At 53.1% G+C, this 15566-nt stretch overlaps 1 protein-coding gene across 4 annotated transcripts in view; it reads left to right on the top strand.

The window, feature by feature from the left end:
* The window catches only part of CFAP74 (cilia and flagella associated protein 74), a 77847-nt gene that overhangs the window by 46931 nt on the left and 15350 nt on the right, over nucleotides 1-15566 (top strand). For all 4 annotated transcript variants that reach the window (XM_009212431.4, XM_009212504.4, XM_009212386.4 and 1 more), the window contains 5 exons: nucleotides 9042-9106; nucleotides 9659-9781; nucleotides 11493-11614; nucleotides 13551-13679; nucleotides 14983-15070. In XM_009212431.4, the coding sequence (XP_009210695.3) occupies nucleotides 9042-9106; nucleotides 9659-9781; nucleotides 11493-11614; nucleotides 13551-13679; nucleotides 14983-15070 (527 nt within the window). The remainder of the gene's footprint in view (nucleotides 1-9041; nucleotides 9107-9658; nucleotides 9782-11492; nucleotides 11615-13550; nucleotides 13680-14982; nucleotides 15071-15566) is intronic.

Raw genomic sequence — 15566 nt, 5'->3', positions numbered from 1 at the left:
ACCACTGCGTGGCGTTTCCTTTCCTGAGAGAGCCTCGGGTTCTAGATCCGTCGTCCTGCCAGCGCATGCTTGGGAGCGTTTGTGGTACACACTGTTGCAAACGCGGCCACTCTGCACTTCCCCTCAGGCCTGTGTGTGAGTTCCCACAGGGCACGGGGCTGGGGTTCATGCCGGCATCACAGGGCATAGCCAGCCTCACTGGCATCAGCTAATATCAAAGTGAGTTCTTTTTCTATGGAGACAGGGTCTCACTCTGTCGCCCAGGCTGGAGTGCAGTGGTGCAGTCACAGCTCAGCGCAGCCTCGACTTCCTGGGCTCAAGCAGTCCTCCTGCCTCAGCTCCTGAATAGCTGGGAGTACAGGCACACACCACCACACCTGGCTAGTTTTTGTATTTTTTGTAGAGACAGTGTTTCACCATGTTTCCCAGGCTGATCTTGAACTCCTGAACTCATGCTATCTGCCCACCTCAGCCTCCCAAAGTGCTGGATTACAGGCATGAGTCACCTCGCCCAGCCCACCGAGTTCTTTTTCAAAGTGGTCGTGTAAGTTTACACTCCCACCAACAGTGTACAAGACTGTGCTGTTCAGTGTGGCTGTCACTGCCATATCTGTTTTTTTTGTTTTTTCTTTGTTTTTTTTTTTTTTTTGAGACAGAGTCTCACTCTGTGGCCCAGGGTGGAGTGCAGTAGCGTGATCTCAGCTCACTGCAAGCTCCGCCTCCCGGGTTTACGCCATTCTCCTGCCTCAGCCTCCCAAGTAGCTGGGACTACAGGTGCCCGCCACCTCGCCCGGCTAGTTTATTTTTGTATTTTTTAGTAGAGACGGGGTTTCACCGTGTTAGCCAGGATGGTCTTGATCTCCTGACCTCGTGATCCGCCCGTCTCGGCCTCCCAAAGTGCTGGGATTATAGGCTTGAGCCACCGCACCTGGCCGTCACTGCCATATCTGGCTGTTTAAACTTAAATTGATCCAAATTAAATAATAGTGAAAATTCAGGTCCTCCTCCACAAGGGCCACATTTCACGTGCTCCACAGTGACCTGTGGGCAGCAGCTGCCCTACTGGACAGCCCGGAAGCCCAGCTCTGCCTGGTCACAGAGGGCCCTACAGGGCCACACTGGGCTTGAGGGCCTTGTGTCACGTCCTCAGGAGGGTGAGGTCAGACAGCCCGGGGCTGCTTGTCTGGAGGGTCTGCACCAGTCTGCCGTTGAGATGTTGCTTTGTGATTTCTCAGATCACCAGTGAGATTACGTGTCTTTCCATGGGCCCATTTACAAGTTGTATTTTCTTTGGTGTGGCATCTCTGTTTAAGGCTTTCCCTCGTTCTTCTGTGGGCTTGTTTGTCTTCTTCTCATTCATTCATAGGAGCTCTTCATACACCCGGATTCCAGCCCTTGTCCCTGAGGAATGTTGCAGGAGCTGCCTCGAGTCTGTGGCTGGGCCTTCCTCTCCCTTTATGATGTCTTTTCTCAAATCAAAGTTCTTCAGTCCAGTCTTTGCATATTTACCAATCGTTTCTATTGGAATTTGTTTTTTATGCTTTTTAGGCGATTTTTTCTCCTCCAGGGTCATAAAGACATAGGACATCGCTTTTGCGTTGAGGTGTACGATCCACCTCAAATTCACTCCTGCTTGTGGTGGAAGTCGGGGCTGAGGTTCATTTCCCCAGCGCGTGTTCGTGTATTCCATGGCACAAGTGGACTCTGCTATCCATTCGATCCATTCATTGTCCGTGCCAAAAATCAATTGACTAGCCAGGCACAGTGGCTCACACCTGTAATCCCAGTACTTTGGGAGGCCGAGGCAGGCGGATCACTTGAGGTCAAGAGTTTGAGACCAGCCTGGCCAACATGCTGAAACCCCGTTTCTATTAAAAATACAAAAAATTAGCCAGGCGTGGTGGCGGGCGCCTGTAATCCCAGCTACTTAGGTGGCTGGGGCAAGAGAATTGCTTGAACCTGGGAGGCGGAGGTTGCAGTGAGCCGAGATCGCGCCGTTGCACTCCAGCCTCGTCTATGAGAGTGAAACGCTGTCTCAAAAAAAAGAAAAGAAAGTCAATTGACCATATAAGCATGAGCTTATACAGTTCTTCCCTCTTTTTTCTGATTAATTGATCCATTTAATTATTCTTATGCCAGAGCCATTGTCTTGGTTATCATGGACTCAGACAAAGCCTTGAAGCCAGGTGGTGTAAGTCACCCAACTTCGTTATTTTCTTCACAATATTTGCGTTAGGGCCTCAGGATAGTTTAGGTCCTTTACATTTCCACATAAATTGTAGAATCGGCTTTTTTATTTCTACCAAAAAGCATAGCATGAATTCACTGGCATTAGTCCCACCCAGGATCATTCTGTGGGAGACTGACACCTGCCAGTATTGAATGGGCGCGGCAGTTCACACCTGTAATCCCAGCACTTCGGGAGGCCAAGGCAGGAGGATCGCTGAGCTCAGGAGTTTGAGACTCAGCTCAAAGCCATAGGGAGCACCCCATCTCTAAATTTTTTGAGATGAGTCTGGTTTCTGCTCACCCAGGGCTGGAGTGCAGTGGCCGGGATCTCAGCTCACTGCAAGCTCCTCGGCCTCGGTTTACGCAACATTCTCCTGCCTCTAGCCTCCCCGAGTAGCTGAGATCACAGGCTTTTCCCCACTCCTGCCTGCTGCAGTTTTGTATTTTTTTTTTTTTGAGACGACTGCCTTGTCGTCAAAAGTTGAGTGTAGTATACGATTCCGGTCATACCGGTGTTCTGCTTCCCGTAGCGTTCAGCCTGCAGCTCACCGCAAGTATTGAACTACAGGCTGTTTCACTAATCGCCTGGCTTCATTTATTTTAGAGACGGGGTTTCACCATGGTCTCGATCTCCTGACCTTGTGATCTGCCCGCCTCGGCCTCCCAAAGTGCTGGGATTACAGGCGTGAGCCACCGCGCCCGGCCTGTATTTTTTTTTTAGTAGAGATGGGGTTTCACCGTGTTAGCCAGGATGGTCTCGATCTCCTGACCTAGTGATCCGCCCGTCTCGGCCTCCCAAAGTGCTGGGATTACAGGCTTGAGCCACTGCACCCGGCCGTAATAAATTTTTTTTTAATTAGCCAGATGTGGTGATGCGCCTCTGTAGTCCCAGCTACTTGGGGGACTAAGGCAGGAAGATGGCTTGAGCCCAGGAGGTCGAGGCTGCAGTGAGCTGTGATTGCACTACTGCGCTGAAGCCTGGGCAACAGAGAGACCCTGTCTAAAAAAAAAAAAAAAAAAAATGAGTCTTTTAATTCATAACCATTATCTCCCCATTTAACTAGGTCTTTTTTTTCTTTTCTTTTCTTTTCTTTTTTTCTTCTCTCTCTCTCTTTCTCTCTCTTCCTTTTCTTTCTTTCATCAATATGTTATACAGTGTTGGTCTGTTTATCCAGTGACAGTCTTTGACTTTCTTTAGAACATTTAATCTATTTAAATGTGTTGTGATGATTGATACATGTGGATCCGTTTCTACCATCTTATTTTGTGCTTTACATTGGTCTTACTTTTTTGTTTCTTTTCTTTTTTTTTTTTTTTTTTATTTTATACTCTGGCCTTTTATCCTCTCTCTTTATTTTCTTCTCTACTCATTACAATGACCCCTGGCCTTTGAACTGGCCTCAGAACTGGAAACACCTTGATCGGGCCCAGTGGCTCACGCCTGTAATCCCAGCACTTGGGGAGGCCAAGGCGGGTGGATCGCCTCAGCTCAGGAGTTCGAGACCACCCAGGGCAACATGGTGAAACCCCATCTCTACTAAAAATACAAAATATGAGCCAGGAATGGTGGCAGGCGCCTGTAGTCTCAACTACTCTGGAGGCTGAGGCAGGAGAATCTCTTGAAGCCAGGAGGTGGAGGTTGCAGTGAGCCATGTTTCTCGTGGAATTCCCTGCATGCTGAGCCAAAGCTGTGCTCTTCTGAGGGAGGCTGCCTGTGCATTGGCCACTCACCCACACTCTTTCAGCCTGGACGGTATTCTCTGCAGTCTGCGTGAGACAGTTTGCATCACACAGGCTGGTCTCAAACTCCTGACCTCAAGTGAGCCACCCATCTCAGCCTCCCAAAGTGCTAAGATTACAGGCGTAAGCCACCACGCCTGGCCATCAAGCATAGTATAGTATTTTCTATACTGTGGGAACGAACCATTGGAACACTTCATTAAAATGTGAATTATCGGCCGGGCGTGGTGGCTCAAGCCTGTATCCCAGCACTTTGGGAGGCCGAGGCGGGCGGATCACAAGGTCAGGAGATCGAGACCACAGTGAAACCCCGTCTCTACTAAAAATACAAAAAATTAGCCGGGCGCGGTGGTGGGCGCCTGTAGTCCCAGCTACTCAGGAGGCTGAGGCAGGAGAATGGCGTGAACCCGGGAGGCGGAGCTTGCAGTGAGCCGAGATGGCGCCACTGCACTCCAGCCCGGGCGACAGCGCGAGACTCCGTCTCAAAGAAAAAAAAAAATAAATAAATAAATAAATAAATAAAATGTGAATTATCCCAGAACTATCTATGGATGAATGCAGTTCCAACCAAAATTCCAGGAAGATTTTTTAATGGAAATTGACAAGCTGATTGTAACGTTCATATGGAAATCCAAAGGACCTGAAGTGACCAAAACAATTTTGAAAAAACACATTTCAAGGACTTACACTACCTGATTTCAAGATTAATATAAAGTACAGTAACAAGACAGTGTGGTGTTGGACAGAGAGAGAAACCCAATGGAACAAGATAATCCAAAAATAGACACACAATTATAGTCGACTGGTTTTGAACAGAGGTGCAAAGGTGATTGCTTGGAGAAAGAACAGTCTTTTCAAGAAGTGAGGCCATAACAATTGGATAAACACAAGCCCCCTCATATAGTCTGGCTCTGTGTCCCCACCCAGGTTTCATCTCAAATTGTAATCCCAACGTGTGGAGAGAGGAAAGTGACCGAATTATGGGAGTGATTGCCCCATGCTGTTCTCGTAATAGTGAGTGAATTCTCATGAGATCTGATGCTGTTATAAATGCATTCTCACCCCTCTCTCTCCTGCCACCATGTGAGACGTGCCTGCTTCCCCTTCCAGCCCCCATGACTGTAAGTTTCCTGAGGCCTCGTCAGCCAGGTGGAACTGTGAGTCAATTAAACCTCTTTCCTTTATAAATTACGCAGTCTCGGGCAGTTCTTTATAGCAGTATGAAACAGACTAATACGCTCCCTCCAATATAAATTTAACTCGTTCCTCATACTATAAACAAAAAATTATCAAAATAGATCATGTACCTAAAAGTTAAGCCTAAAAATATAAAACTCCCCCCCGGAAAAAACACAGGAGAGAACGTGTGGCCCTAGGTGAGGCAAAGGTTCTTCTTAGACATAACATTGAAACTATGGCCCATGGTTTAAAAATTGTAAACTGGACTTCACCAAAACCAAGAAAGTCTGCCGTTTGAAAGACACTATTAAGAGACCGCAGAGATAAGCCACAGACTGGCAGAAAGCATTAGCAAATCACAAATCTGATAAAGAATTTGTATTCAAACTATGTAACTTTCAAAATTTAACTGGAAAATAACCCAGTCAAAAAATGGGCAAAAGGCTAGGCGCGGTGGCTCACACCTGTAATCCCAGCACTTTGGGAGGCCGGGGTGGGCGGATCACCTGAGGTCAGGAGTTTGAGACCAGCCTGGCCAACGTGGCGAAACCCCGTCTCTACTAAAAATACAAAAACCAGCTGGACATGGAGGCAGGCGCCTGTAGTCCCGGCTACTCGGGAGGCTGAGGCAGGAGAATCGCTTGAACCTGGGAGGTGGAGTTTGCAGTGAGCCGAGACTGCACCACTGCACTCCAGCTTGGGCAACGAGAGTGAAACTCCATCTCAAAAAAAAAAAAAAAAAAAAAAAGGGCAAAAGACCTAAACAAATGCTTCACCAGAGAAGATATGTGGATGAGAAATTAGCACATGAAAAGATGCTTAGCATCATTAAACATGAGATGAAGAAAATGTCAATTAAAACCACAGTGGGACACCACTACACACCTATATGAACAGCTAAATTATAAACAAAAAACAAAAAGTTTGACAATAGCAAGTGCCGGTGAGGAGCAGCTGGAACTCCAGTGCTGTCCCTGGGGATGCAGAATGGCACGGCCACCAGCGAAACGCTCAGCAGCAACGCCAGACACCCACCAATGCCACTCCTAGGTATCCGCCAAGAGAAGCGAAAACTTAAATTCACGCAAAAACCTGTGTGTGAATGTTTGTAGAGAGCTTATTTGCAATTGGCAAAAACCTACAACCCTAATGTCCCACACCTGGGGAGCGGATAGAGAAACTGTGGGGTCCCTGCCACGCAGCGCCGCTGGGCAGCAAACAGACAAAACCTTTGACAGAGGCAGTGCCATGGACCAGTCTCAAATGCATCGTGCTAAGGGGAAGAACTCAGACACAAAAGACTGTAAGCTCTGTGAGTCCATTTTTGTGACATTCTAGAAAAAGAATATTTTGGCTAAAAATGGCAAAACTATAGAGACAAAATAGATACTGGTTGCTGGGGCAGGGGAAGGGGTTGATTAGAAAGGGGCACGGGTGACACGGGCATGATGGGGCTGTTGAGTGTCTTGACTGCTGTGATGAGTGTACAACCACATGCATCTGTCAAAACTTGCAGAAAGTTCCACTAAGAAGAGTCCATTTTACTATATGCAACTTATTCCTTAAAAAAAAAAAAATAGAAAAAAATCACTCACACATAAACAACAGAAAGTACTGCCATTGACAGGGCACAGTGGCTTACACCTGTAATCCCAGCACTTTGGGAGACCAAGCAAATCACTTGAGGTCAGGAGTTTGAGACCAGCCTGGGCAACATGGCAAAACCCCATCTCCACTAAGAATACAAAAAAAATTGCCAGGCATGGTGGCACGCACCTGTAATCCCAGCTACTTGAGAGGCTGAGGCACTTGAATCGCTTGAACCCGGGAGGCTGAGGATGTGGTGAGCTGAGATCGCACCATTGCACTCCAGTCTGGGCGAAGGAGCAAGACTCTGTCAAAGAAAGAAAGAAGAAGAAGGAAAGAAGGGAGGGAGGGAAAGAAAGGAAGGAGGCAGGGAAGGAGGGAAAGAAAGGAGGGAGGGTGGGAGGGAGGAAGGGAGGAAGGAAGGAAAGGAAGGAAGGGAGGGAGGGAGGAAGGGAGGAAGGAAGGAAGGAATTGCAGCAGTCTTGCACGGTTCAGACATGGGTATTATTCGACATCAAAGATCAAATAAGGATGCTTAATACATTGAAAAGTACTGCATGGTGAGACTCCATCTCTACGAAGAAGAAAAATAGCCAGGCATGGTGACATGCATCTGTAGTCCCAGCTACTCAGGATGCTGAGCCGGGAGGATTGCTGGAGCCTGGGAAGGTGAAGCTGCAATGAGCCGTGATCACGCCACTGCATTGCAGCCTGGGTGACAGAGTAAGACCCTGCCACAAAAAAAAAAAAGAAGAAGAGAGAAAAGACAAGACTAGAATAAGGAGACCAGGCCATGGTAGCTCATGCCTGTAATCCCAATACTTTGGGAGGCCAACACAGGAGGATCGCTTAAGCCCAGATGTTTGAGATCAGCCTGGGCAACATAACAAGACCCTGTCTCTACCAAAATATATATATACACACATATATGTATATAAAAATCAGCCAGGCATGGCGGCATGCACCTGTGGTCACTTGAAACCAGGAGGCCGAGGCTGCAGGGAGCAGTGATTGCACCACTGCACTCCAGCCCTGGGCAAAGAGTGAGACCTCGTCTCTAAAAACCAAAAAGCTGCTGGACCCAGAATCTGACCACCTGGGCTCAGGTCCAGGCTCTTGTTGCCGTGGTGATCCTGAGGCAGCCAGAGTGGAGGGCAGCTGACCCAGCTGCACCCCTTCCACGTTCAGAACCGGGGACCCTTGGCCGGGCGTGGTGGCTCACACCTGCAATCCCATCACTTTGGGAGGCCGAGGTGGGCGGATCACAAGGTCAGGAGTTCGAGACCAACCTGGCCAGTACGCTGAAACCCCATCTCTACTAAAAATACAAAAATGAGCCAGGCATGTAGCAGGTGCCTGTAGTCCCAGCTACTTGGGAGGCTGAGGCAGGAGAATGGCATGAACCCGGGAGGCAGAGGTTGCAGTGGGTCAAGATCACACCATTGTACTCCAGCCTGGATGACAGACCGAGACTCCATCTCAAAAAAAAAAAAAAAAAAAGAACAGGGGTCCCTGTGGCCTTTACAACTCCAGACCCCAGAAATAATGTGCACAGTGTTTTGAAGTCGTCACCCGGCTCCCGAAGAGCCCTGCCGTCCAGACACCGAGCCCAGGGCAGGCTCTGGCAAGCCCACGGGGGCTCCCCATGGTGACCTGGCCTGGCCGGTGGCCCAGCTGCTCTGACCCCACCCAGCAGCGCGACAGAGGCCAAAGGAGAACGCCAACCTGCGCGTGGCCTCTCGAATTGCATCGATTCAGGTGCAAAGTCAACAAAAAGTCCTGCTCGGACTTGCAAGGAAACAGCTCTGCTACCCGGGGCCTTGCTGACCAACTGCCGGCAGGTGCCCCCAGAACCCAGCGGCAGATGGAAACCAGGAGCCCGCCATGGGGACGTGATGACTCCAACACACCAGTAGCAGGTACCCATAGGGAACACGTACGCTACATCTGTGGGAAGTTAGGTTACCAGATATGATGGTAAGAGAAGAAACATCCCCAAAAGATGACACTGTTTTAGAATTTTCTGGACTTAGCTGTCCTTCCCACTCCAGCCTCTAATACCCTCGCCCTGGGGCTGGCGGGCCGTGAGAAAATGGAGGTCCTTGGGAGAGGCTTCCAAAGCCCTCCAGGCACCATGGGGACTGGCTGCACACCCTCTCTGGGCCTGGGTCCCCCAAGGGGCCACTATGGCCAGAAAGGGCAGAGCCCAGGATATGGGTTTGGAGGTGGTGACCACATCCCGAGGGGCCCTGGGCCACACACCTTCACCCTGCCAACCCTCACCTCTGGATCCCCCTTTCTTCCAGAACCGGAGAGATTAACCACAGCGATACCTCCCAGCGAAGAGCAGACGGAGATCACACTGGGGGAGGTCAGCCAGCTCAGGCCCTAAAACAGCTGCCACGATCCGAGACACCGCCCACCTTCCCCCAGCCCCAGCCGCACCCCAACCCACTGGCCCTCGCCGCCAGGTGGCCCTTGCCTTTGACTAGAGATGGGCCGGACGGTGTCCACCGGGCACTTGCAGCCTCCAGGCCTCTTGTAATCTCAGCTGGCATGGGGCCACCGCCTCCACAAGCCGGGGCTGTGCAGGACCCACAGATTGTTTCCTGGATATGGGGCACTGGTGAGACGTGGGGTGGACGCTGGCCGTGGCCTCCCTGGCCGGGGCATGGCCCTGAGCTCATGAGCAAGGGAGGATGTGGAGGAGTTCAGGCTGCCTCCAACTCCCCTGGCTGGGATCCCACAACAGTAAGTCCTCCAAGGGCTGGGCCAGGCCCAGGACATCTGTGGCCAAGTGGCCACCCAGGGACATGGGTCCCGCTACCTTCCATCCTTGCAGCAGCGCACCATTGTGAGGGTTGGGAAGGGATCCTGAAAGCCATGAAGCCTGGCAGACCCCATGGCATCTCTTCCTGTGCAGATAACAGAGAGGGAAATTGGCCCCTTCAGCTCCATCAAGGTGCCCATCATCTTCACCCCGGTCGTCCCAGGAAACATCCAAGCCAGGTTCAAGGTCATGTTTAAGAACCCCCAGTGCCCAATGGTGAGTATTCCTGCTGCCATGCCACACGCACGCCCTGGCCCCTGCCTCCACAGCCTTGTGCAGCAGCTGCCCTTGGCCACAAGGTCGCCATTTGCCCATGCAGGGATGGCCAGTTAGTGGCACAGATGGTGACACCACAGTTTACAACACACACACATGCACACTGGCATACAAGGCAGACATGCTTCTATGAGACACACACGCATGCCCATGCAAAAACATGCATGTATACACACGCACACATGCAGAGCCCCGCACACACATGCACACACGCAGAGCCCCCCGCAGATACATGTACACATGCACACACACACAGAGCCATTGTTCTTTTTTCTTTTTTTTTTTTTTTTGAGTCAGGATCTCATTCTGTCACCCAGGCTGGAATGCAGTGGCAGGATCACAGCTCACTTCAGCCTCTAATCCCTGGGCTCAAGTGATCCTCTGGCCTCAGCCTCTCGAGTAGCTGGGATTACAGCTGCACACCACCACACCTGGCTAACTTCTGTATTTTTCATACAGATGGGGTTTCGCCATGTTGGCCAGGCTGGTCTCTATCTCCTGACCTCAAGTGATCCACCCACCTCAGCCTCCCAAAGTGCTGGGATTATAGGAGTGAACCACCGCGCCCAGCCCCAGGCGACAACTTTCTGTGCTTAAAAATTCCTCTGCACCCCCTCTGCACCCCCATGGGCTGGGGCGGTTGCCTGTCCCAGGCTGTGGCTCCTTGCATCCTCCAAAGTATTCGGAGTCCTCGGCTAACCCCACAGCACCAGGACAGTACCACTGCCTAGGCGGCTTTGTGCTGGGCTGCTGCACTTCCCCAGCCCGGGGCTTGCAGGCCCTCCCAAAACCTGACTCATTCCCTCCAACCTCCTGAGGCCCCAGGAGTCAGTGCCTGGGGAGAAGCACTATCTCGGCTCACTGCAACCTCTGCCTCTGGGGTTCAAGCGATTCTCCCGCCTCAGCCTCCCACATAGTTGGGACCACAGGCACACATCACCATGCCTGGCTAATTTTTGTATTTTTTGTAGAGATGGGGGTCTCATCATGCTGCCCAGGCTGGTCTCAAACTTGTGGGCTCAAGCAATCCTCCAAGCCTGGCCTCCAAAGTGCTGCAATTACAAGTGTGAGCCACCGTGCTTGGCCATAGAAAGGTTTTTTTAAACACCTAAATGTTAATGAGTATGAAGCTGAGTGGTAGGTACTTGGCGATCCAGTATTCTGTTCTAGTAATAGATGAACATTTAAAAAGAATATTTGGCTGGATGCAGTGACTGATGCCTTTAATCCCTGCACTTTGGGAGACTGAGGTGGGTGGATCCCTGAGGTCAGGAGTTCAAGACCAGCCTGGCCAACGTGGCGAAACCCCGTCTTTACTAAAAATACAAACATTAGCCTGGCATGGTGGCGGGTGCCTGTAATCCCAGCTACTCGGGAGGCTGAGGCAGGAGAATTGCTTGAACACGGGAGGTGGAGGTTGCAGTGAGCAGAGATCGCACCACTGCACTCCAGCCTGGGTGACAGGGTGAGACTCCGTCTCAAAGAAAATAACATTTTAAATGACATGATATGAAAAGTGCCACAGCCATCCCAAAGAGTTAGAAAACTCAAGCCCATGAAATGTTCCTCCTGGGAACTGTGTCAGTGTTCACCAACATCGCCTGCTTTGCCCAAAGAACTCCTGTTGCTGAGCTCACGTGTCCATATCCAGCTGCATTTCAGGGTCATGGGCGTGGCCATCGACGTGCCCGTCTGGGTGCCAAAGCCCAGCGTGGACCTGAAGATCTGTATGTACGACCGGCTCTACCAGGACTCCGTGCTTGTGCACACACGGTGAGCCCCCGCCCGTCCACGCACACATGGTGATTCTTGCACACACGGTGAGCCCCCCCCGTCCACGCATATGGGGTGACTCTTGCACACACGGCGAGCCCCGTCCTGTCCACGCACACGGGGTGACTCTTGCACACATGGTGAGCCCCGGCCCGTCCATGCTCACGGGGCCACACGGAGTGACTCTTGCACACACGGCAAGCCCCCCCGTCCATGCACACAGGGTAACTTGCACACACGGCGAGCCCCCCCGTCCATGCACACAGGGTGACTTGCACACACGGTGAGCGCCTGCCCGCCTGTGCACAGGCAGTGAGCCCCCCGGTGGCCAGTGGGGACACGGCACCTAGGGCTGCCACAGCTGCTGTCCAGGCCCCGAACGTCACCCTGTGTGGCAAGGGGGGTGCTTAGCACCGTGGTTGGGGAGAGGGACCTTGGTGGGGGTGATCCAGGGTCATCTGGGAGGCACCAGTGTCATCACAGGAGGCGTCACGGGGAGGCAGGAGGGTCAGAGTCAGGCCAATCTGAAGACACCGCACTGCACATTCCCAGCCCGTGCCGGGCCCACAGGAGTCGGACCACAGGAGGGCAGGCGCTGCGAGAGCCGTTCCTACCCATGTCACCGGGCGGGAGGTGCCTGTGCCTGGGGCCAGTGCCTGGGGCCTTGACATCCGCACACCCTGCTCACGGTGGAGTCTGCCGTGACCCGGGATCCAGCTGCGTGAGTTAGCGTGGCTGCGGTGAAGTCTGCGGTGACCCAGGAGCTGCGTGAGTTAGCGTGGCCACGGTGGAGTCTGCTCACCTCCGGCATCCATCCTACCACAGCTTCTCTATGGCCTTGGAAACGTGACAGAAAGGGCCCGGGCGTGTCTGTCAGGCACTGTGGGCTGGGCGGGGCTCAGCTCCGTGGATGGTCTCCGGCTGTGGTTGTGCATACCTCAGTGTAGCCGTGTACTTGTTTGTATAGACTCTGGCCCCACAAGGGAACCAGAAGATAGAGCAGCATCTGCCGGACAGGGAGGGCGCGGTCTCTGAGCACCCGGGCACCCACCTCGCACGGGGCCCCAGCAGTAGGGGTGCAGAGGCCGGTGTGCCCAGACGCACTGCAGGTGGTCTCTGGTTAGTGGTCAGAGGTCAGAGGCAGGTCTGTGCTGGACGGAGACGGGGCTGACACAGCACAGGTGACTCGCGTGGAAGCACAGGAGGAAGGAGAGATTTCTCACTGCTACACCCTCGGGGTCCCCCCTCATGGATTGCCTGGGGCAGCTGTGGTGGGGCGGCCACACCACCGTGTTCAGCAGAGGCCCAAAGACGGGGAGGGGAGGGGGGCTTGCTTCACTGTGGGAACAGGCGGCTCCCGGTGGTCCTGAGGAGGCTGTTGGCTTGAGGGAGCTGGAGATGGAGACCAGACAGACGCAGCCTCCAAGGTGACTGGTGGGTACCTTGGCTCTCTCAGGCGCATCTTGGGTTGGAGGCTGCAGTCATCACCGAGGCCTGTGGCTGTCCCAGGCCCCCCACGTGCCCTGTGCTTGAGCTGCAGGATGTGGGGATGCCCTGGGCAGGATGCGGGCAGAGCCCTGGAGGGAGGGGTTCCACCCCTCATGTCCCCTCCAGGGCCCCGCACCCGGGGGCTGCCTGGCAGGTGCTCTTCCCGGAAAGCGTCCGGTTCCCGAGAGCCCATTAGGACCATGCTTCCGTTTCGATGTGGTTATTTTTAAGAATCCCTCATCAGATTTCATTTCAGATAAAACAGCCCTTACAAAGCAGGGCTTTGAAGACTCTGATTGTCGAGGTGCACGTGCATGCTTGGAGTGGGTGGGCTCTGAGCACCTGTCGGGGGCTTGCACGTTAGAAATGTTTTAATGGCTCCAGGCATTGAGCACGCACACAGTCACGGCTGTGGTGCCTGACCCAGTGCCCTGCGACGCGCCCACAGGTCGAAAGCTGCCCTGCGCCTGAAGTTCGAGGTGTGCAAGGAGCTGAGGGCCCACCTGGAGCTCCTGCCTGAGACAGGCTACATCCAGGCACAGTCGTCCTACTCCGTGCAGCTCAAGTTCCTGCCTCGGTAGGTGCCAGGACACCAGGGCCGGGGCAGGAGGACGTGGGAGGATGTGGGCTCCGAGGCGCCCCTCTCCACTGCCCACTCCTCTGATGTCACTGCCGCTGGGATCATCATCCTGCAGGGACGTGTTCTGTGTCAGAGGCCATGACACTGGGGGGCAGTCGCAGCTGGGTCGGTGGTCCGTTTTGGTTGCTTTTGTTTAAGATGTGAGCCAAGTTGAAGTTCATTTTTTTGTACAGAAGTTTCCAGTTATTCCAGCCTCGTTGAAAAGATCAGGAGGCCGTGTGTCCCCCAAGCACGGCCTGCAGCTCTCACTGCCACTGAGGGTCTGCTGCCTGCCGGGATAAGGTGGCCCAGGATACGGCTCTGGCTTGTTGCAGGCACCCTGCTGTCTGTGCACTCCCACACTGTCTTCCCTGTCTTCATCCCTTTCCCGTAACTCCCTGGGGTTCTGTTTTGAGATCAGTGCACGCCTGACATTTGCTCCTTTACCTGTGTCTTGAGGGTGTCCCTGTCACCCAGTCATCCCTTGTCCTCTCCAATCCAAGGCTCTTTCCAGGCCTCCTGGGTGCATCCCCTGGTCTCTGCTTTTGCCAGGTGGACTTTGGTTACTGCACTTCAGCGTTTGTTGTGCTTTGGAGGCTGGACGTCCTATGTCTGATCCCAGCTCCCCAGAGCTGCCCTCAGCATCCGGGCCAGGACCGAGGTCCAGACAAAGGATGCTCAGTGGAGCTTGGTGAGGGAGGTGGGCGCAGCAGGCACGACCTGGCGGGACTTGGAGGGGAACAGGGTGGAGCTGAGCTTTAAATCGACTGTTTCCTGGACTTGCCCCTGCCGGCCACCTGTCACAGGGAAGCTGATGTTTTTCTTTCTTATTTGTACTTTTCCTGATATTTCTATAACAACACTAACTTATGTAATCAGAGATCAAACTCTGATTAAAGTGAAAATGCATTTTCAAAGGGCTTTTTAAGATTCCTTTATGATGCAAACTCCATATTAATTTGAACCTTGGCTATTGAATTTTTTTCTGTTTATTTAAACACAGCTTTTGAGCCACAGTCAGTTGTGTTGCTCCCGGGAGTGACTGGCGACTCAGACATGCCAGAGCCCTCGCCGGCCACAGGGGCCACGCGCTCGCGGGTTCTGTGCGCGAGCGGGAGGTCGGCGCGAGGCGTATCCCAGCACCAATGTTTCAGAGGTGCCGTACCTCTCAGAGATGTAGAAGCACCACTGACGGCGGGTCTTACCGTCATTTCACAAAATGGAAAGAGATAAGCACGTTCGCCTTGTCTGCCTCTTTCAGACACTCCCTTCCAGAGGATGCAGGGAAGTATTTTGACAAGGAGACACGAGTCCTGGAAGCCCCGATGACCATATGGGTGGCTGACCAGGTCTGTGGCCCCGATGACCATGTGGGTGGCTGACCAGGTCTGTGGCCCCGATGACCATGTGGGTGGCTGACCAGGTCTGTGTTGGGGCACTTCCCAGGGATGCTGGGCGCTCCTGGGGAACAGTGGCTTTCCTGGGAGGCCAGGCGAGGGCCCCCAAAAGGGCCCATCCTCACTTGCCTTCCAGTGAGGCATCTAGCGGCCAGAGGGGCTTGCCTGCTGGGAGGGTGCTCCTGGGCCAGAGAGAGGCCTTCGAGGCCTGCCCAGGCCAGTAGGGCTGTGTCCCAGGCACCCTCACCTGCATGTGCACACATGAGGGATGCCCACACAGCTGCACACGTCTACGCGCCCATGTGTGCCACACACAGGGACACATGCACCCCACTCCACCTGCAGCTGGCTCTCAGCTGCCACCCCCCCCCATGTCAGGGAGTGGTCACCGGGAAGTGGGTGTTATTAAAAGATGGCCTCATCGTGTCCTGGAAACCGTGGACCGTGG

The sequence above is a fragment of the Papio anubis genome, chromosome 1 (assembly GCF_008728515.1).
Source record: "Papio anubis isolate 15944 chromosome 1, Panubis1.0, whole genome shotgun sequence".
NCBI lineage: Eukaryota > Metazoa > Chordata > Mammalia > Primates > Cercopithecidae > Papio > Papio anubis.
Note: the sequence above shows the minus strand (reverse complement) of the source record. Positions and strands in the feature narration are given on the sequence as shown.